Below are 24,305 nucleotides of genomic sequence, written 5' to 3' on the forward strand. Positions count from 1 at the left end.
AAATCCCTAAAGCTAAACCTACACCTAATCCTAATCTCAACTCCCTAACCTAAACCTAAACCTAAATTTAAAAACCCAAACCTAAACCTGATTCCGAACCCGATTTCCTAAACCTAAACTTAAACCTTAACCTATTCTCAATTCTCTAAACCTATAGCTTATAACCTAAACCTAAACCTTAACCTAAACCTAAACCTATAACCTTAACCTAAACTAAAACCTATGACCTAAAACCTTAACCTATAACCTATAACCTAAACTTATAACCTATAACCTAACTTAAACCTTAACCTATAATCTAAAACCTAAACTTAAACATAAAACCTAAATGTATTCTCAAATCTCTAAACCTAAACCTACACCTAATCCTAATCTCAACTCCCTAACCTAAACCTAAACCTAAACTTGAAAACCCAAACCTAAACCCGATCCCGAACCCGAACCCGATTTCCTGAACCTAAACCTTAACCTATTCTCAATTCCGTAAACCTATAGCTTATAACCTAAAGCTTAACCTAAACCTTAACCTAAACCTTAACCTAAACCTATAACCTTAACCTAAACCAAAACCTATGACCTACCTTAACCTACCTATAACCTAAACCTATAACCTATAACCTAACCTTAACTTAAACCTAAAACCTAAACCTTAGCCTATAACCTAAAACCTAAACCTAAACCTAAAACCTAAATGTATTCTTAAATCCCTAAACCTAAACCTATAGCTAATCCTAATCTCAACTCCCTAACCTAAACCTAAACCTAAACTTGAAAACCCAAACCTAAACCCGATCCCGAACCCGAACCCGAACCCGATTTCCTAAACCTAAACCTATAACTTATTAGCTAAACCTAAACCTTAGCCTAAACCTAAACCTTAACCTAAACCTAAACCTAAAACCTATAACCCATAACCTAAACCTACACTTATAAGCTATAACCTAAACCTAAACCTAAAACCCAAACGTAAACCCGATCTCGAACCCGAACCCAATTTCCTAAACCTAAACCTACACCTAATCCTAATCTCAACTCCCTAACCTAAACCTAAGCCTAAACTTGAAAACCTAAGCCTACACCCGATCCCGAACCCGATTTCCCTAAACCTAAACCTTAACCTATTTTCAATTCCTTAAACCTATAGCTTATAACCTAAACCTAAACCTAAACCTAAACCTATAACCTTAACCTAAACTAAAACCTATGACCTAAAACCTTAACCTATAACCTATAACCTAAACTTTTAACCTATAACCTAACCTAAACCTTAACCTATAACTTAAAACCTAAACATAAACCTAAAACCTAAATGTATTCTCAAATTCCTAAACCTAATCCTAATCTCAACTCCCTAACCTAAATCTAAACCTGAACTTGAAAACCCGAACCTAAACCCGATCCCGAACCCGAACCCGATTTTCTAAACCTAAACCTTAACCTATTCTCAATTCCCTAAACCTATAGCTTATAACCTAAACCTAAACCTTAACCTAAACCAAAACTTATGACCTACCTTAACTGACCTATAACCTAAACTTATAACCTATAACCTAACCTTAACCTAAACTTAAAACCTAAACCTTAACCTAAAGCCTAAACCTAAACCTAAAACCTAAATGTATTCTTAAATCCCTAAACCTAAACTTACACCTAATCCTAATCTCAACTCCCTAACCTAAACCTAAACCTAAACTTGAAAACCCAAACCTAAACCCAATCCTGAACCCGAACCCGAACCCAATTTCTTAAACCTAAACCTTAACCTATTCTCAATTCCCCAAACCTATAGCTTATAACCTAAACCTAAACCTATACCTAAACCTAAATCTTAACCTTAACCTAAACCAAAACCTATGACCTAAAACCTTAACCTATAACCTATAACCTAAACTTATAACCTATAACCTAACCTTAACCTAAACCTAAAACCTAAACCTTAACCTATAACCTAAAACTTCAACCTAAACCTAAAAGCTAAATTTATTCTCAAATCCCTAAACCTAAACCTACATCTAATCCTAATCTCAACTCCCTAACCTAAACCTAAACCTAAAATTGAAAACCCAAACCCAAACCCAATCCTGAACCCGAACCCGATTTCCTAAACTTAAACCTAAACCTTAACCTATTCTCAATTCCCTAAACTTATAACTGATAACCTAAACCTAAACCTAAACCTACACCTAATCCTAATCTCAACTCCCTAACCTAAACCTAAACCTAAACTTGAAAATCCAAACCTAAACTCGATCCCGAACCCGATTTTCTAAACCTAAACCTTAACCTATTCTCAATTCTCTAAACCTATAGCTTATAACCTAAACCTAAACCTAAACCTTAACCTAAACCTAAACCTATAACCTTAACCTAAACCAATACCTATGACCTAAAACCTAAACTTATAACTTATAACCTAACCTTAACCTAAACCTAAAACCTAAACCTTAACATATAACCTAAAACCTAAACGTAAACCTAAACCTGAAATCTAAATGTATTATCAAATCTCTAAACCTAAACCTAAACCTACACCTAATCCTAATCTCAACTCCCTAACTTAAACCTAAACCTAAACTTGAAAACCCAAACCTAAACCTGATCCCGAACCCGAACCCGAACCCGATTTCCTAAACCTAAACCTTAACCTATTCTCAATTCCCTAAACCTTAACCTATAACCTAACCTAAACCTATAACCCAAACCTAAGCCTAAAACCTAAAACTAAACCTAAAACCTAAATCTATTCTCAAATCCGTAAACCTAAACCTACACCTAATCCTAATCTCAAGTCCTTAACCTAATCTTAAACCTAAACTTGAAAACCCAAACCTAAACCCGATCCCAAACCCAATTTCCTAAACCTAAACCTTAACCTATTCTCAATTCCGTAAAGCTATAACCTATATACTATACCTATAACCTAACCTAAACCTATAACCTAAACCTATAACCTAAACCTAAACCTTAACCTAAACCTAAACCAAAACCTATAACCTAAACCTTAACCTATAACCTATAACCTAAACCTATAACCTATAACCTAAACCTAAAACTATAACCTAAACCTAAACTTAAAACCTAAATGTATTCTCAAATCCCTAAACCTAGATCTACACCTAATCCTAATCTCAACTCCCTAACCTAAACCTAAACCTAAACTTGAAAACGCAAACCTAAACCCAATCCTGAACCCGAACCCAATTGCTGTAATAATGTAGACCAATCACATGGCAACAAACAAGAATGTATCTCTTTTAACACATCCCTTTTTACAAAGCTTTAATTTTTATTGTTGTTTCTATTAACTTGAATTAAAACACTTTTTTGCATTATTTGTTTATATTAGTTTTATTTTAATGATCAGTTTTATTTTAAAAAAGTGTGCCCACTTTTTTGGAAGAAAAAAAAAGTGAATGAAGTTTCTGCAATTCTTCATGATTCTGAATTATAATGTTTTGTTGGTTGAATATTTTTTTTATTAGATGAAAGACAGAGAAAGTTGTTGCTGATTTTCTTTTTTTATTTATGATGTTAAACTTAAATGTATTTATGCGTGGATGAATGTAATGTGGATAAGATTGTTTGTGTTTGGATGGATGTAGTTAAAGTTTGGATGAATGTAGTTTATGTTTGGATGCATTTACGTAGTTTGGGTTTAGATGGATGTGAATGTGAATATGATGAAATATATTAAATGACAAGTGTATATCAGGAAGAATACGATGTTGTAACAGGTGTATATCAGGAAGAATACGATATTGTAACAGGTGTATATTGTTTGTGTTTGGATGGATGTAGTTTATGTTTGGATGAATGTAATTTATGTTTGGATGAATGTAATTTATGTTTGGGTTTAGATGGATGTGAATGTCAACAGGTGTATATCAGGAAGAATTGCAATAGGTGTAACAGGTGTATATTCAAATATGAGACGGTCGAAGACCGTCCTTTTCAGGGTCATAAGAGACGGTTTATAGCAGTCCTCTTTAAGGATGGTCTATGACCGTCCTTTTCAGGCTCATAAGAGACGGTCCATGACCGTCCTTTTCAGGTTCATGAGAAACGGTTCATGGCTGTCCTTGTAAGTGCTATAGTTTATATCCCTGTCTGTTGTCAAATTTGTGGTGCCAAAATCACTGTTATATATAACTTGCATAAGTGAAGCTCTCTCAAGGATCAACATTCATGAACAAGCTAAGCTCACAACAAGCAAAGCTCACAAGACAAGACTCAAGCTGCAAGACTTCAAGAAGAGTACAAGGCAGTTGGTAAAGAACTCAAGACCCTTTCAAGATTGAGCTACATCAATATTTTAAAATTGATCTACATTAAGACTTCAAGGCTCATACTTCAAGGTCACTAGTTCCTAATGTTTCAATGTCCTTACTTCATGGTTGAGGTTTGACTGACCATAGGTTGACCTTAGAAGTAGGTCATTTCAGATACATAAACTGAATGTTTATTTTACATGAGTTTGGTCTGTTCTTCGACTAGTCCTAGGCCTTCTTCGACTAGTCCTAGAGTTGCTTCGACTAGTCTAAGAAATTCCTCGATCAGTCGTGAGTTTATTACAAATTCCGGATAAAATCTGTTAGGCTTCGACTAGTCCAGAAATTTGTTCGACCAATCGTAGGAACAGTGTCGACTGCATCTTCGACCAGTCGAACATCTTCGACTTATCCAGCGATGGTTTATAGTTTCTTCGACCAGTCGAAGGAGACCTACGACCAGTTGTAGAACGGTCAAAGCATATCCCGCCGGATTTTTCAAATATCTGTTATTGCTTCGACTAGTCGAAGAGCTCCCCAGACCAGTCGAAGACACGATCTTCTCACCTATAAATAGTGCACGAATCTCAGAAGAAATCATCGAATTAATTAATCCATTCAAGCCAATCTTCGTCGAACTTCTGAGAGATAATTCTGTGCTCCATCTAAGCTAAGTGTGCTTATTTAATATTCTCTTTCCTTAGCTTTATTTAATTGATTTTGTTTCTGCTATTCCAATCTAATTTGATAAGAGGAATTGTTATTCCCTTTCTTTGGAATCAAAATCAATTAAGGCAAGCCCTATTTGGTTTAATTTAAAATCTATTAGAATTAGAACCATTGTAATTGAGTACTGGACATTGAACTTGGACATTCAATCATCTACTCTAATTTGGTTCTACTGGGCTGCTACAACGAAGGAGATAATCAGGTATTTTACATTTAATTGTAAATTCCTTTCTGTTTTGGTTTCTTTCAAGATTTGCCAGAAAAATCTTGTTGTATTGGTTTTCTGAGGAGAGCCAGGAAAACTCAGAAGTGGGGTTTTTTTAATTGTGTAAGCCCACAGATAAAGACACAATTGTAAAGGTTTTGGGTGAACCTGGAAAAACCTATTTTTAGTGAACGCTAATATCCCCTGTGTGAGGATATTAGGAGTGGAGTAGCATTTTGTGTGGCTATTGTTTAACAGTTGGTGAACACACAGGCGAACCACTATAATCCCTTGTGTTATGGTTGAATGATTTATTCTTCTAATCTTTAATTATTCTTTTGTGGGATGTATGTATGGTCATGAATGTTGTAATCATTTAATTTAAGCATTGTGAGAATTTTGTAATAGTTTAGAATTTATTTTCTGTTATTCCTTTATCAGCTTGATATTTTAATTTCTTTTAAAAATTGTTCCAGCAAGGTTGCCCTGCCATTTTTATGGTGTATGGCTGTCCCTAGAACAATACATTTGTGATTACAATTTATTTCAATTCAATTTGTATTTGTTTCTGTTTTCCTCTTCGGTTTGAGATTTGATACAAAGATCTTTCTAGAAATAAGGTTGTGCTACCATAAACTCTGTTTTTGGTGTAAGGTTGTCCTTAGAACAACATTTGTATCAACCTCTCAAGATCTGAATTTTGAGGCTGTTTTACTTTCCTGCATTGTGATTTACTTTGGCGATCATATTCTTTTTAATTTCGCTGTTATAAGTTTTATTTGGCATTGTCCTATTCACCCCCCCTCTAGGATATATAGCTTGGCCTTTTCAAGTGGTATCAGAGCCTAATAGCTCTTTTTTTATTCTTGGATTTAATTCCTGAGCTAACGATTTAAGCTATTTAAGATGTCGAATTTTGATAGCCTTTCAGTCACTAGGCCTCCACCCTTTTATGGCTCCAACTATGCCTATTGGAAAGCCAGAATGAGGATCTTCCTCAAATCAATGGATGAAAATGTGTGGCAAGCCACAGTGACTGAATGGAATCCTCCTATCATGGAAGTTACTGGGGTTGATGGTTCAAAATCAATGAAAGTCACACCATATTACCAATGGACCACTCTTCAAAAAAGTGAGAGTAGTGCAAATGCTAAAGCACTAAATGCAATTACTTGCGCACTATCACTGGATGAGTTCAAAAGAATCATTTCCTGTGATACTGCAAAGCAAGCTTGGGGTATATTAGAAATGACACATGAGGGTACTACAATTGTCAAAAAATCTAAAGTCCAACTCCTCACAACCAGATTTGAAGAAATTCATATGGAGGAAAATGAAATGTTTATGGACTTTTATACTAGATTGAATGACATTGTAAACTCAATGTGGGGTCTTGGCGATAAAATCCCAGAAAGTAAAGTGTGTGCAAAAATATTACGCTCACTTCCTGAACGGTTCAATTCTAAAGTAACTGCATCCAGGAACTTCGTGATATGGATAATATGAGGGTAGAAGAACTAGTTGGTTCACTACAAACCTACGAGTTAAACTTTAAAGCTCCTAAAGGTAAATCTATCACACTAAAATCTTCTAAATGTAATTCAGAAGAAAATTCTGATTCAGAAGATGATATGGCTCTTTTAGCTAAGAAATTTTACAAGATTTTCAAAAGCAAGAAAAGGGTAGATTTTCAAAAATCAAATGATAAAAAGAAGTTTAGACCCAAATCTCGAAAATCTTTGAAAGATAGTCAATGTTACAACTGTCAAGAATATGGGCACTTAGCAAATAGATGTCCTAAAAGGGACAAACCCAAGAAGAAGGGTATGTTGGCTACATGGGATGAATCATTTGATTCTGAAGGTTCTTCTGAATCAGAAGATTCTGAAACTGAGTCGGGCAATGAGGTTAAAGCTCTTATGACTCTAGCCAAATTCACATTTTCAGATAATGACTCTACAAGTGAAGAAAATTTGAATAGTGAATGTGAAAATGAAGATGATCTTCAAGACGCTTACAATGCCCTATATAAGGAAAGTTGTAAAATTGTTGTCAAACTTAAACTTCAAAAAGAAAAGTTTTCTAAACTCAAAAATTATTTTGAATCACTTGTCTTAGAAAAATCACAAATTTCAGATTATTTTGAAAAATCAAAATGCGATTTGGAATTCAAAAACTCCCTAATTATTGATTTAAAATCTGACATTGAGAAACTTAAACTGAAGTATCTTCTCTTCTGAGTTCAAAGGACACATGGAAATATGCCCAAGGTGATCCAAAGTTAGAGAAACTTTTATCCGAATCAAGAAAATGTGGCGATCGATCCGGGTTGCGCTATGATAAAAATCTACCTCCTAAACAAAAGTATACTCCTCCTATGTTTGTTAAAGGAGAGTCCTCAAACTCAAAAGGGAAAAGTACTTATCAAGATTTTTCTAGAAATTCAAAAACTTTTCAAAAACCTAGAAACAGCTATGTCAACTTTAATCAGAAATGAAATCCACTAGCTGAAAAGATAGTTGATTTACTCAAGGAGCTCTTAAAATCTAACTCTTTAGGTCATTCCTACAAATATACACAAAAGAAGACCAACTATGTTCCTAAACCCAAAACAGTTATGAAATGGGTTCCTAAAGTTACCTGGTTAGTTGCTCACACTGCTTTCAAAGTAACAAGTCATTCAAAGTGGTACCTAGACAGTGGATGCTCCAGGCATATGACAGGTGACAAAGCTTTATTCACGGATCTAAAAGATATGACTGATGGTTCAGTCACATTTGGTGATGGTAGCAACTGCAAGATTATGGGCCAAGGTACGGTTCAACTTTTTAATCTTCCTGTGTTTAAAAATGTTTTATATGTTGAAGGCTTAAAACATAACTTGCTTAGTATATCTCAAATATGTGATAATAACCATAATGTTCGATTTTCTAGTCAAAGCTATGAGATACTAAACAATAAGGGTTCTGTAATATTAACTGGACGTAAAACGTCCAGTTAATATTACATGGTCTATATAGACGAGACTGATTTATGGCACAAACGTCTTGGACATATACATTATCGAAATTTATATCGATTGAGCAAACGAGAACTTATAAGAGGTTTACCCAAACTTCAGAAATTAGATAAAATATGTGGTGAGTGCCAGATAGGCAAACAAACAAAGAACTCATACAAAAAGGTGAATTCAAATACCACATCAAGACCACTCAAACTTCTCCACATGGATCTGATAGGACCTACCAGAATGGAAAGTCGTGGTGGTAAAAAGTATATCCTGGTAATAGTTCATGACTTTACCAGATTCACTTGGGTAATCTTCTTAAGGGATATATCTGAAACCCTTGAAGAAGTAAGAAAAGTTTTCAAAAGGATTCAAACTGAAAAATCTTCTCAAATTAGTAAAATTCGTAGTAATCATGGATCTGAATTTGAGAATAGCAATTTTGAGAAGTTCTGTACCGACCAAGGAATATTACATGAATTCTCTGCTCCCAAAACTCCACAACAAAATGGAACTGTAGAAAGAAAGAATAGGGTGCTTCAAGAAATGGCTAAGTCATGTTGAATAGCATGAAGCTCTTTAAAAATCTTTGGGCTGAAGCAGTTAACACAGCTTGCTATATTATTAACCGAGTCTACACTAGCAAAGATAAAAATAAAACGGCTTACGAATTGTGGTTCAATAAAAAGCCTACTGTTAAATACTTTCGAGTTTTTGGCAGCAAGTACTATATTTTACGTGATCGTGAAAATTCGATACGAAGAGTGATGAAGGGATTTTTCTAAGATATTCCTTAAACAGTCGAGCTTATAGGGTCCTGAACAAAAGGACTGGTTTGATTCAAGAATCCATTAATGTTGTCATTGATGATCATTTAAACACACCAATTTCTAATTCAGATAATGATGAAGTACTAATCATTGATAAACCCGATACTTCATTGAATCAGACTGATTCTGAGTTGAGGACTATTAAAGATCATCCAACCACACAAATTCTTGGAAACCCTCTCACTGGTGTTCGCACCCGTAGACAACTTGAGGATATATGTAATTATGTATGTTTTACATCCCAAATTGAACCATCTAACGTAAAAGAAGCTCTTGCTGATGAGAACTGGATTGTTGCGATGCAAGATAAACTCAACCAATTTGTAAGAAATGATGTTTGGTATCTCGTACCAAGACCTAAAAATAAACACATCATTGGAACAAAATGGATTTTCAAAAATAAGTCTGACAGTGTGGAAATATAATTAGAAACAAGGCTAGACTAGTGGTACAAGGTTATACTCAAATTGAAGGGATTGATTTTGATGAAACCTTTGCACCAGTAGCACGTCTTGAATCTATCAGACTATTTATATCCATTGCATGTTTTAAAAAGATAAAGATCTATTAGATGGATGTGAAAAGTGCTTTTCTAAATGGCGATTTACATGAAGAAGTCTATGTTGAACAACCAATGGGATTTGAAGATTCCAAAAATACTGATTATGTATATCGGCTTAAAAAGGCACTTTATGGATTAAAACAAGCACCTAGGGCATGGTATGAGAAACTAACAAAATTTCTTTTAAGTCATAATTTTCAAATGGGATATGTGGATAAAACTCTGTTTGTTAAAAAACATAATGATCATATCTTAATGGTGCAGATTTATGTTGATGATATCATTTATGGATCAACTTGTACTGACTTGACTACTGAGTTTGCAGATTTAATGAAATCACAGTTCGAAATGAGCATGGTTGGGGAATGGACTTATTTCCTTGGATTGCAAGTAAAGCAACAACCTGAAGGAATATTCATTTCTCAATCTAAGTATGCCTTGAATCTAATCAAGAGATTTGGATTTGAGAATGGCAAGAATTTCGATACTCCTATGAGTACTACCTTGAAACTCTCAAAAGACTCTAATGGTAAAAATGTTGACTCAAAACTTTATCGGAGTATGATTGGTAGTTTGTTATATTTAACTGCTAGTAGACCTGATATTTCTCTAAGTGTTGGTATTTGCGCAATATATCAATCTGATCTAAAAGAATCTCACTTGATTGCTGGCAAGTGAATTATTAGATATGTCGCAAGTATTGTAAATCTCGGTCTCTGGTATCCTTATTAAACCAATGTCCAATTAGCTGGGTACTCGGATGCTGACTGGGCTGGTAATCTAGATGATAGAAAATCAACCAGTGGTGGTTGTTTTTACATTGAAAATTGTCTAGTTTCCTAGTTTAGTAAGAAACAAAATTCTATATCACTTTCAACAGCTGAAGCTGAGTATATGCATGTACACAGCTTGTTTGGATTCAACGAATGCTAAGTGATTATGGAATTAAACAGGATTCTATGTTATTACATTGTGATAATTCCAGTGCGATAAATATTTCAAAAAATCCTATTCAGCATTCTCGTACTAAGCACATTGACATTAGATTTCATTATATAAGGGAATGAGTAGAAGAAAAGGTTATATCTCTATAATATATTCCTACTGAAGATCAACGAGCTGACATTTTCACAAAACCTCTCGATAAAAGCAGGTTCAAAAAGATGAAATTTGATCTTGGCATGTGCATTTTAAATTGATTATTTATGCCTACTTGTATTATAATGTATATATTTGCTAGATTGAATTCCAATTTTTATAGAATTTGCAAGAAATTTGAATTTTTGGGGTTTCTTCGACCAGTCGTGAGTATACACGACCAGTCGTCCTACGACCGGTCGTAGATACCCACGACCAGTCGTAGAACTCGGGTTTCACTTATATTGGGGATTTTTTTTCTTTCTTCCTCATTTCATCTTTCTTCTCCTTGGAGCCGAGCTTCGACTTGTCGAACCCATCCTTCAAGTTCTTCAAGGTTAGTGTTCCAAATCCCATTTTTCTTGCAGATTTGTGTCTAGATTGTTTCCTTCTCTAGCTTGAAGCTTTCTATTTTGGATTTCATTGAGATTTGGGGTTTGGATTTTAAAAAATCTGTTTTGTGTAAACTCACTTCTCAATCCTTTGCAACTTCTTAATTTCTTGAAATCCTTGTTGCTAATGGCTTCTAGAGGTAGAAAAACTGCTTCCTGTGGTCCTTCTTCTTCCTCCAGATCGACCGCTATCTCTAAACATCATCTTCTTATTCCCAATGATGATCAATCATATGTTAGGGACATTAGATTACGTAATGTTATTGTTGAACATCCTGTTGATGTTAATCATATTGCACCTTTTGACATCCTTCCTATGCTTGAAGCTGTAGGTTGGGTTAACTTATTACATTGGGGTGGACCTGCATACCGGTCCATTGCCCAATCCATGTTTACATGTATTAGTGCTTTCTCACAGGATGATTTAACTTTTAAAATTTCTACTAGAAAAGGGCCTTTTGACGTTGATCGTCATTTAATTTCAGCCCTTATGGACATTCCTGTGAATGATGAGGGTATTCCTATCCATAACTTAACTGATAAACCCTCAATGTCTGAAAAACGCATGCTCACTAGAGACTTGTGCAACATGGATGTTCAATGGACACAAAAAGGGAATGCGCTCCCCACAAGGTATTTGTTACCCAAGTACAGAATTCTCCACAAAATCTTTGTGTCTAATCTGTATCCTCGTTCGGGTAATAAATCTAACTTGACTTCGTTTATGGTTCGTGTTATCCATGCTATTTCCAATGGTACTCAGATTTGTTTGCCATCCTTAATCTGTCATTTCATTCTTCAGTTTCGACTCCATCCTAGTCATAGTGACATTCCTTTTGCCTATTTAATGACTGTATTGGCTACACATATGTTAGTCGATATGTCGGTTGATGAGGCACCAATCCATCATCTGATCTTCAACAATACTAATATCAATAAGATGAAGTTGGATCTACTTCCTGAACAAGGTGGTGGTGGTGGTGGTGGTCATGAAGAAGCTGGTGATGACATTAATATGGATGACATTTTTGAGGAACTGGATTCTGACTCAACAAATGATCCAGATTTTGTACCATCTGATGTTGATGCACGTCTGAGTGCATTAGAGGGTAAAGTTGAGAATATAAATGTAAAGTTGGAAAACATGTCTGTTGCTCATGATTTACAATTCAAGTACATGCGCAAATATCTTAGGCGATTGAACAAAGGCATGCACCAACTTGATCCCTCTATTCCTGCTCCGCATCTGGTTCTGGTTCTGAGTAGTTTATATGAGACTTCTGGTCTGTAATAACTTTATAACTTAGCACTTGGTTGACTGATTTTGAGTTGGATACTATCTATGTTTTATGCTGGATATTTATTCTATGTGATGTTGAGTATCTCTATCACTCTTTTGTTATACTCTCTTAATTCCTCATTTTTACTCTTATATATTCATTTATTTAGTTCTCCTTTGTCATATTGTGACAAAAAGGGGGAGAATGGTTTGTTCTTAACGATATGATTGTGAGAGGAGTAGCATTGATTATGTTACTCAGGGGGAGTGGGAGTATGTTTGAGCTTGTTGAATGAAAACTGGTTGAATGTTGAATATTGAATATTGATTTGTAGGTATTAACCAGTTGTTTTACTTTTTGTTTATCTTGGTTATGTGTTTTGTCACTAATTTGACAAAGGGAGAGATTGTAAGTGCTATAGTTTATATCCCTGTCTGTTGTCAAATTTGTGGTGCCAAAATCACTGTTATATATAACTTGCATAAGTGAAGCTCTCTCAAGGATCAACATTAATGAACAAGCTAAGCTCACAACAAGCAAAGCTCACAAGACAAGACTCGAGCTGCAAGACTTCAAGAAGAGTACAAGGCAGTTGCTAAAGAACTCAAGACCCTTTCAAGATTGAGCTACATCAAGATTTCAAGATTGATCTACATCAAGACTTCAAGGCTCATACTTCAAGGTCACTAGTTCCTAATGTTTCAATGTCCTTACTTCATAGTTGAGGTTTGACTGACCATAGGTTGACCTTAGAAGTAGGTCATTTCGGATACATAAACCGAATGTTTATTTTACATGAGTTTGATTTGTTCTTCAACTAGTCCTAGGCCTTCTTCGACTAGTCCTAGAGTTGCTTCGACCAGTCTAAGAAATTCCTCGATCAGTCGTGAGTTTGTTACAAATTTCGGATAAAATCTGTTAGGCTTCGACTAGTCCAGGAATTTGTTCGACCAGTCGTAGGAACAGTGTCGACTGCATCTTCGACCAGTCGAACATCTTCGACTCGAAATCCAACGATGGTATATAGTTTCTTCGACCAATCAAAGGAAGCCTATGACCAGTCGTAGGTGACCTACGACCAGTCGAAGGAGACCTACGACCAGTCGTAGAACGGTCAAAGCATATCCCGCCGGATTTTTCCAATATTTGTTATTGCTTCGACTAGTCGAAGAGCTCCCTAGACCAGTCAAAGACACGATCTTCTCACCTATAAATAGTGCACGAATCTCAGAAGAAATCATCGAATTAATTAATCCATTCAAGCCAATCTTCGTCGAACTTCTGAGAGATAATTCTGTGCTCCATCTAAGCTAAGTATGCTTATTTAATATTCTCTTTCCTTAGCTTTATTTAATTGATTTTATTTCTGCTATTCCAATCTAATTTGATAAGAGGAATTGTTATTCCCTTTCTTTGGAATCAAAATCAATTAAGGCAAGCCCTATTTGGTTTAATTTAAAATCTATTAGAATTAGAACCATTGTAATCGAGTACTGGACATTGAACTTGGACATTCAATCATCTACTCTGATTTGGTTCTACCGGGCTGCTACAATGAAGGAGATAATCAGGTATTTTACATTTAATTGTAAATTCCTTTCTGTTTTGGTTTCTTTCAAGATTTGCCAGAAAAATCTTGTTGTATTGGTTTTCTGAGGAGAGCCAGGAAAACTCAGAAGTGGGGTTTTTTTAATTGTGTAAGCCCACAGATAAAGACACAATTGTAAAGGTTTTGGGTGAACCTGGGAAAACCTATTTTTAGTGAACGCTAATATCCCGTGTGTGAGGATATTAGGAGTGGAGTAACATTTTATGTGGCTGTTGTTTAACAGTTGGTGAACACACAGGCGAACCACTATAATCCCTTGTGTTGTGGTTGAATGATTTATTCTTCTAATCTTTAATTATTCTTTTGTGGGATGTATGTATGGTGGTGAATGTTGTAATCATTTAATTTAAGCATTGTGAGAATTTTGTAATAGTTTAGAATTTATTTTCTGCTATTCCTTTATCAGCTTGATATTTTAATTTCTTTTAAAAGTTGTTCCAGCAAGGTTGCCCTGCCATTTTTATGGTGTATGGCTGTCCCTAGAACAATACATTTGTGATTACAATTTATTTCAATTCAGTTTGTATTTGTTTCTGTTTTCCTCTTTGGTTTGAGATTTGATATAAAGATCTTTCTAGAAATAAGGTTGTCCTACCATAAACTCTGGTTTTTTGTGTAAGGTTGTCCTTAGAACAACATTTGTATCAACCTATCAAGATCTGAATTTTGAGGCTGTTTCACTTTCCTGCATTGTGATTTACTTTGGCTATCATATTCTTTTTAATTCCGCTGTTATAAGTTTTATTTGGCATTGTCCTATTCACCCCCCCTCTAGGACATATAGCTTGGCCTTTTCAATCCTTTCGAAGGATGGTCCATGACCGTTGTTTTATGGTTCATCAGAGACTGCCTATAACGGTCTTTTTTATTGACGGTCATGGACCGTCCTTTTCACGGACGGTCCTAGACCATCCTTTTAAGATTCATCAGAGCCGTCTAGTATCTACCTTTAGAGACGGTCCATGACCGTCCTTCTTTAGAGACGGTCCACGACCGTCCTTCTTTAGAGACGGTTTATGGCCATCCTTTAAGTAATACGACTCCCCAAAATATGACGGCCCTTGCGACGGTCCAAGACCGTCCTTTATGGTCTTTTGAGACGGTTTTCGACCATCCTTTTTTCACTGTTTTGGCGTAGTGATGATTAGTAACTTCTGCTAGTTTGGAGATTAATGGGTATATTTTAAAACTGAGTAGCTATTTCTTGTGTTCCGCAACCTTTTTTTGAAGGTAAATGGAAACTTTTTTAATATGTTTTGAAACATCAACGAAATAGCAGAATTATTGATTTCAAGTGGGAGCAGCACATGTTTAGATAGTGCAACTAAGAGTCTCAGTAGTACAATTAACGTCAGTTCACATATTGCAACGAAGGCTCAAAATAGCAGAATGTATTGTAAGAATGCATTGTGATACACCCATGGGGCAATATGATAAAAATGTTTGATAAAATTGAATTGTGCTAGTATTGGTAATGTATTGCAAAATAAAAAATAAAAATTGTATCGTGTTCAAATGATAATTTGAACCCTGACTACAACTAACTATTTTCAATATCAACAATGCTTTGAGTACAAACTTCTTGTAATGAGAAAACAAGTCCAAATCTGAGTATCTGCATCAGTGTAACATAAACTTAAGGAATAACCTAACACTTAAAATGACAGACAGTGTTGGCTTACCTGTGCAAAGTGCTCGAAAATTCTCTACAGCAATGACAAAAAACAAATAGAGATTAGGTGACATCCAAAAGCCATATGAGAAAGCACTGGAACAATCAACAAAATGGCAATGGGTTGCAACTTGCAAGGAAAGCATTTGAAAACGACGTGTTTGACTTGGACACTAAGTGCACCCATCTCCAAGGAATTTGAAGTGGGCATCTAGGGTAAGTGAAGAAATGATAATATTATGTGAGACAAAGACCAAAGACCATATTTAATGCCTTTTTCTTCTTGCTATAGGCACACGAGTGTATGATTTAGCCAATTATTAATAGTCAGCCTTTTTTTTTTCTTTTTCTTTTTTTTTTTCTAGTTGGTTGGGTGGTTGTGGGTGGGGGGACGATGAATCAGGTAGGGTTCCCATTTTCCTCCTTTTTCTTCCCAAATAGCAAGTGATATAAGAACATCACTTGCCACCCTTATCTTACTTGCAGCAGAGAACATTCGATCTGCTGCAGAAGTTGGAAACTTTTGAATATTATGTCTTTATGAAATAAGCACTTATGGCTTCTTAACGAAGTTGACCTTGACACCCGACAATTTGACAAATTCCAGCCATATCTTCTCACTTGGTGTGCCGAGAGTCCTAAATATCGGCAATCATGTAGAAATCAGATGAACATATTGAGCCAATGTGGCAAAGATTGGGAATGAACAAAAAAATTGATGGACTAGAGATTACCTTGTCAAGCTGGTCGAATTCAGTTTTCCCATTGAATAATTGTTCCTTTGCAGTTCAGCCATTCTCTACCTATGGAAACGAATTATACAAGGTATACTAGCTATAAAAGGTATGTGAGCCTGTCTAAAATCTACAGCCCAATGACCACCTGTCAATAGTTGTTGAATATTTATTTACTCCTAATATAAGTTCAAGTGCCCTATGAATAAAGGAGTAGAGCAGAACTGCAGTGAGTTGCTAAGAAAGTGCAATATTTTATAGTAAGGACAATTAAAAAGTAAAGAAACACGGATACCATTAAATTCTGTGGAATTTCATACTTACGCTGAGTGGGGTGGAATTCAGAAGACGTTACCACATCCGCAAGTAGAAGAAAATGTTCACTCCCCAAGTATAGGGTTGTGATGTAGTAATAACTCGGTAAGACCGAGGTCGAATCCACAGGGACTGATACCTGTACGTTTCCTGAAACTAGGTAGAAATAGAACTAGCCTAAGATGTAATCAAACTCAATTGTAAATTTAAGGAATAATTGTGGAATAATTATCTAAAACTTAAGGAATTCAGAGGAGGGAAACTAGGGATTCAGAGGATCCACTTGTAGAGATCAGGGAGATCTTTTGCCTGCATCAAGGATTATGGAATTCGAACTGAACTTACTTGATTTGGTTCTCAAGATATGAAAGGTATATGAATTAGAATGAATTCCATCATCTAACCATGCCCAGGAGACAAAGCAAACAACAGGATTAAACTAATTACCAACCAATCAATAATGTCTGAAGATCAGGAAGGGTACTGTCATCCTACCATGCCCATGGAACAATGGTGAACAACATGGCTTCCTGACTTCATAAACATAAAAAAAGGGGGAAAGAAATATTCAAAGCCATTGCAAACCCATTGTAATTTCAGTCACAACAGACCATTAAAGACTAAGAAAATATTCCTTTAATAATCACTTAAAATTAAATTCAGTTCAGAAATTTATATTAAACGCATGAAATAGTATCTCTCATCTCGCTACAGGCTTCACCTCTTAGCCCCAGCTAAGAGGTTTAGCCACTCATGATTGGCCTAAACCCAAAACAAATAGAAAGAAAAAGAAAATGAAAAAGAGAAGAAAAATAAAGAAAAATTTCTTATCTTTTCTCTCTCATCTTCTCTCTCTGTCTTCTTTTCTTCCGTCCTTCCTCCAATCAGCCGCCCAACCTCTCTCACGTGCCAGCCCTTCTTTTCTTTTCCTTTCCCTGACGTGCAGCAGCAGCAAAAAGAACTCCCTGACGTGCAGAACTCCCTGACGTGCAGCCCTCTTCCCAACCGTGCATAGCAGCAGCAGCCGTAGCTCCCCAAAACGAGCGCTGATCTCCTCCCTTTCTTCTGTTCCGTAGCTCCCAGAATGCCTCCCTCTTCTCTCTCTCTTTTCCTTTTATCCCCTGCTAGGGACGGAGGAGCGAGATGTTGTATTCGAAACAGAAACAAATCCGTTTACGCAGACAGAGCTGCCGCAGCCGAGAGTTTCACCACCGGAAGAACGACATGGTCGGTGATGTTCACCGTGGATATCTTCGAGAAAACTTCCTTGCACGGTCGATTTTCACTCCTGCTCCATCTGAATGGCTTGGATCATCATGAGGTATGATGATGGTGGCCCACCAGAGTCGACGCAGCTTCCTGCTGCGGAACAGAGTCGCCGCAAGTCGACTCTGCCACCTGCGATGGCCCATTTTTTGAGGCCGGGTTAAAAATCCACTCCGTCCATTGAATGAGGAATGAAAAACTAGGTGGGAATGGCTGGTTTCGGATCAAACTTGGTGTGGCCCACGGATTTCTTCGTTGCACCATCTATCCTGCGTTTACATGCACTGTACCTGTGTGTGTGTGCATGGGACAAAAAAGAAAGCTAGGCGACGGTTTTGGTCACCTCTCGGAGCATATGGACGGTTCTGATTTCCGATACCTGTGACGGATGGGGCCCACTAATGAAAAATGGACGGACAGCGTCCGTCCGCTGTTGATGCGGAAGAAGAAGACGGGTCAGCCCATTTTTGACCGGGTGCGGCGCGGGCAGCGGTGCACTATGTACACGCGCTGTGCATATGGAGTCCACTGTGATGATCGTGAGAAATCTGCTCCGTCCATCCGCTTTGACACGTGGTTTAAACAGTCTAGAACAAATTTGAAGCATATTCGGATATCAGCCGGGCCCCACATAATGATTAAAAGGGCTGATCTGTCCGTTGGGCCACTTCCACAGTGATCCAGGGGCTGAAATTTCACGTGTACGGTTTATTTATGGTCCTCAAGCCACGTATGAAGTTTCGAACTGATCAGATGGTGGGAACCCTATGATCTTGCATTCTGGACACTTTTCAGGCCACTTGAGCTTCAATTCCTCGATTTCCGCGGACCCCTGGTGTATAATTCCGTCGCTCTTGGTCTTCTAGAGTCCGTTCCTTGCCTTGGTGCTCCTGGAGCGTCAAATCCATGCATTTACCACCCTTTTTCAGTCCATGCTCGTAAATACATTCTGCATCACAAACACAATTAAATCAGGCCATTAAACGGTATCATGCTTGTAAAACTATGCAGTAACTGGGTCTGATATGCAATATTTGACCCTCAAGACAACCCCCAACCAGCATTTTGCTAGTCCCGAGCAAAGTATGCGAAAAATGAGTTGAGAAATACAGGACAATTTTTATGAACTCAAGCGATTTTTTATTTAAAAAAAAAAAAAAACAGTTTAGATTCGAAAATTCTAAGATGCATGAATGTTGGATATTACTTCCTCTTGGAATCAAGTGCACAATAAATTTCATAATCAACTTTAAAGTATTTATGCATTTAATTAGAACAATTCTAAACAATGAGTATCATGAGTGTATAATAAAATCTCGGCTTATCATCATTAAGAAATCCAATGGATAATTTTTATGATAACATTGATAATCAAAAAAGTATTTAGGACACTCAAAACTTAAACCAGAATTTGCCTTTCAGTTCTTTTTTTTTTTTTTTCTTTTATCGAGGGAGAGGAGAATTGAATCCACACCTATAGGGAGCAAACCTATGGTGAAAATTATTCGCCTAACCTTTTCCAAAGGTATCTCTCTCTCCCTTTTTTTCTTTTTCTTTTCTTTTATTTATTTATTTATTTATTTATTTATTTATTTATTTATTTATTTATTCCTTTAATATCAAACTGAAATCTTAATGTGAAAGCGAGATGTGACATGTGAACTCATAACTCAATCAATGTTTAAAACTTCCAATTATAGATTAATACTTCAAACTTAACTGTGAAATCTAATATAATAGATAACTGAATCTAAGAGTCATAAATTACCAACTTCACTTATCTTGTAATTTTAAATCCAAGATGGTTATCAAAATCACTTCAAATTCAACAAAATGTCAGAAAATTTTTAAAATTTTCACAACTTTTGTACAAGACCAAGAAAATGCTGATTAGGTGACCTAATCTCCCACCCCCAACCTAAAATCTACATTGTCCTCAATGTAAAAGAAATAAGCATGCGATGCACATGGGACAAAAAGTAAATGAGAAGTGATGGAAAAATAATACCTGGATGAAAGAATCAAGAGGCTTTTCAAAAATTTCTACGTAAGAGCGGTCAGCACAAGGGAGAAACCAACAGAAGTAAAATAAAATAACAAAAATACAATCCTACCTATACCACTTTCGTAGGTGCTCTCGATTGCATTTAGCGTATGCAACAAGCCTTTAAACCCCTAGGTTTCCCCTAGTGGACGAGTTGTAGTCTCGTGAGGGTTTGCAGTAATGTTACCCACAAACATTGAACTGACTAATAAAAAAAATGACATAAAATGAAGAACTGGGTTGCCTCCCAGGAGCGCTAAGTTTACCGTCTTCAGCCAGACAAATAAAACAACTACCATAGTCCTAAGAAAACAGGAAACTTACCTATACCTCCATCAGACTAGGAGATTAATCCTGGTAAACAGGATCAGTCAGAGGCATAGACATGTCCTCTGAATCAAATTTCTCGATAAATGGTTTCAATCGATGTCCATTGACTTTAAACTCCTTGCCATTGTCAGGATCTCTTATCTCAACGGCCCCATGCGAAAAAACAGTGACAACAATATAAGGACCGGTCCAACGAGGTCGAAGCTTACCCGGAAAGAGATGTAATCGAGAATTGTACAAAAGGACCTTCTGACCAGGCGTGAATGATTTTCGCGAAATGTGTTGGTCATGAAATGCTTTCATCTTGTCCTTGTAAATTCTCGAATTATCGTACGCATCATTCCGGATTTCTTCAAGTTCATTCAATTGAAGTTTGCGTAGCGAGCTAGCGTTGTCCAGATTGAAATTAAGATTTTTGATCGCCCAGTACACTTTATGTTCCAGCTCCACAGGCAAGTGACAAGCCTTCCCATAGACAAGTCTAAAGGGAGACATTCCAATAGGGGTTTTAAAGGCAGTACGGTATGCCCATAAGGCATCGGTCAATCGGATTGACCAATCCTTACGATCTGGGTTAACTGTTTTCTCCAAAATGTGTTTGATCTCCCTATTCGAAATCTCAGCTTGTCCACTTGTTTGTGGATGGTATGGGGTGCTCACTTTATGAGAGATACCGTATTTCTTCATTAAGCTCTCGAATGGTCTATTACAAAAGTGTGAGCCCCCATCACTAATGATGGCTCGAGGTATTCCGAATCGAGAAAGGATGTTCTCTTTTAGGAATTTAATAACCGTGCGATGGTCATTCTTTCGACACGGAATCGCTTCGACCCATTTAGTGACATAATCCACGGCGAGCAAAATATACAGATTCCCAAACGATTGGGGGAATGGTCCCATGAAATCGATGCCCCAGCAATCAAATGCTTCGATGATAAGAATGGGATTCAAAGGCATCATATTTCGACGAGACAATGCTCCCAATTTCTGACAACGTTCACAAGCTTTGCAAAACTCATGAGTGTCCCTAAACATAGTGGGCCAGTAAAAGCCACACTGTAGAATCTTGGCCGTGGTCTTTTTAGCAGAAAAGTGACCACCACAGGCCTCTGAGTGACAGAAGGAGATGACGCTCTGATGCTCATCGTCTGGTACACATCTCCTTAGAATTTGGTCTAGGCAATATTTAAATAAGTAAGGATCATCCCAGAAAAAGTTGCGCACCTCGGTGAAGAATTTCTTCTTATCTTGTGCAGTCCACTGTGTCGGTATGGCACCTGTAGCAAGATAGTTAGCAATGTCAGTGAACCAAGGTGAATGGGAGACTCTGAACAGTTGTTCATCAGGGAACATATCATTGATATGGGTCGCCTCAAGGGAATCAGAGGTATTAAGGCGAGAAAGGTGATCGGCCACTACGTTCTCTACTCCCTTTTTATCTTTAATTTCTAAATCAAATTCTTGGAGTAGAAGGATCCATCGTATCAAGCGGGGCTTAGAATCATTCTTAGAAAGAAGATACTTCAGTGCCGCATGATCTGTATAGATAATGATCTTGGATCCGATCAGGTAGGACCTAAATTTGTCCAAGGCGAACACTACAGCTAAGAGTTCCTTTTCCGTAGTCGAGTAGTTCACCTGGGCAGAATTTAAAGTTCTACTTGCGTAATGAATGACGTAGGGCCGCTTATCTTTTCTCTGGCCTAGGACCGCTCCAAGAGCATAATCAGAAGCGTCGCACATAAGCTCAAAAGGAAGGCTCCAGTCGGGTGGCTGCATGATAGGTGCAGTGGTTAACGTGCCCTTAAGCTTGGTGAAAGCTTCCTGGCATTGCTCGGTCCACTCGTACGGAGCATCCTTTTGAAGAAGAGTGCATAAAGGACGAGAGAGGAGACTAAAGTCCTTTATGAATCGCCTGTAAAATCCTACGTGTCCTAAGAAGGATCGCACGTCTCTGATGTTCTTGGGTGGGGGTAGGTTAGAGATAAGATCGATTTTTGCCTTATCCACCTCGATTCCCTTAGACGAGATGATATGCCCAAGGACTATTCCCTTCTGAACCATGAAATGACACTTCTCCCAATTAAGTACCAAGTTCTTTTCTTCACATCTTTTCAGCACACATTTAAGACTTTCCAAGCACTTGCTGAAAGATGGACCGTAAACAGAGAAGTCGTCCATGAAGACCTCTAGGTATTGCCCCACCATATCAGAAAAAATACTAAGCATACATCGCTGAAAGGTGGCAGGGGCATTACATAGTCCGAATGGCATCCTTCGATAGGCAAAGGTGCCGTAAGGACATGTAAATGTGGTCTTTTCCTGATCTTCAGGGGCTATCTCTATCTGATTGTAGCCCGAATACCCGTCAAGAAAACTATAGTAGGAATGTCCAGCTAACCTTTCAAGGATCTGATCAATGAATGGTAAAGGAAAGTGGTCTTTCCTCGTGACGGTATTCAACTTCCTGTAGTCAATGCACATTCTCCAACTAGTAGTGACTCTAGTTGGCACGAGTTCATTATTAGCATTGGCTACGATGGTGATTCCGGACTTCTTAGGAACCACTTGAGTTGGACTCACCCATTGACTATCAGATATAGGGTATATAATACCCACATCCAATAGTTTAAGAACCTCGGCCTTAACCACTTCCTTCATATTTGGATTTAGTCTACGTTGTGGTTGCCGAGCAGTTTTTGCATTATCCTCAAGATATATGCGGTGAGTACAAATCGAGGGATCGATTCCCTTGAGTGCCGCAATCGTCCATCACAGGGCTCCTTTATGCTCAATGAGAGTAGATATAAGCATACTCTCCTGTTCTTTCTCCAGGTGGGCAGAGATCACCACCGGGTATGTCTCATCTTGACCTAAATAGGCATATTTCAAATCAGAGGGCAAAGGTTTTAGGTTAAGCTTCGGCGGCTTGAGGTTAGACGGTAGAGGCACTACATCGGTTTGTGGCAATTCTTCAAATTGTGGCCTCCACCGGTTAACTTCAAGTACCGGTGCAGTATCAAGCAAGGCACACGTCTCCCTAATCATGTCATCATCAAAATCATGGGAGTAGGCCAGACATGTCTCTAGATAGTCGGAGGATAAGGTTAGAGGTGTCGTATCTTCCACGAAAGAGTCAATCATGTTAATGTCGTGGAAATCGTCATCATCCTCTGCATTGCTGCCGTTATTGAAAAAAATGTTTGACTCCAATGTCAAATTTCCAAAAGACATAGTCATGATACCATTCCTGCAATTGATAATTGCATTTGACGTGGCAAGGAATGGGCGACCAAGAATGACGGGAATCTGAGTGCTCATGTTATTGATGGGAGGATGATAAAATCTACAGGGTAGTAAAATCTATCGACCTGGACTAACACATCCTCAATTATCCCTCTTGGTACACGAACAGAGCGATCAGCAAGTTGTAGTGTGGTTAGGGTGGGTTTTAATTCACCCAAACCTAACTGTTTGTATACCGAGTAGGGAATCAAATTGACGCTCGCTCCTAAGTCAAGAAGTGCGTGATCAATTCGATGGTTCCCGATTACACATGATATGATTGGGCTACCGGGATCCTTGAATTTCTGCGGCACGTCTTGCTTCAGGATGGCACTCACTTTCTCAGTCAAGAAGATTTTCTTTTGAATAATTTTCCGTCGTTTGGTCGTGCATAAGTCTTTTAGGAATTTAGCATATGAAGGTATCTGTTTAACGACATCAAGTAGAGGAATGTTGACTTTCACCTGTTTCAACACCTCTAGGATATCCTGAGAGTTAGAGAGAGGTTTTGGTGAAACCAACCGTTGGGGGAATGGAGCATCTGGCTTCTCTAGAAGTTCCGGTTCTACTTTTTGTGGGGCATCACTGGATCCATCATTGTTGTCCTCTTCTGGTTCTTGAGGCTTTTCGGGCATAACCG

At 37.4% G+C, this 24,305-nt stretch overlaps 1 protein-coding gene across 6 annotated transcripts in view; it reads right to left on the bottom strand.

Annotated features, from left to right (window-relative positions):
* LOC131246134 (dynamin-related protein 12A-like) overlaps positions 1–24,305 on the bottom strand; it is a 47,169-nt gene that overhangs the window by 13,671 nt on the left and 9,193 nt on the right. For 4 of the 6 annotated variants that reach the window (XM_058246028.1, XM_058246022.1, XM_058246026.1 and 1 more), the window contains one exon: positions 15,702–15,725. The exons of 1 other annotated variant lie outside the window; for it this stretch is intronic. In XM_058246028.1, the coding sequence (XP_058102011.1) occupies positions 15,702–15,725 (24 nt within the window). Of the gene's footprint in view, positions 1–15,198; positions 15,726–24,305 lie in introns of those variants that run through there. One more of the 6 variants, XM_058246025.1, reaches the window with a different exon arrangement.

This window comes from Magnolia sinica, chromosome 5 (genome assembly GCF_029962835.1).
Source record: "Magnolia sinica isolate HGM2019 chromosome 5, MsV1, whole genome shotgun sequence".
NCBI lineage: Eukaryota > Viridiplantae > Streptophyta > Magnoliopsida > Magnoliales > Magnoliaceae > Magnolia > Magnolia sinica.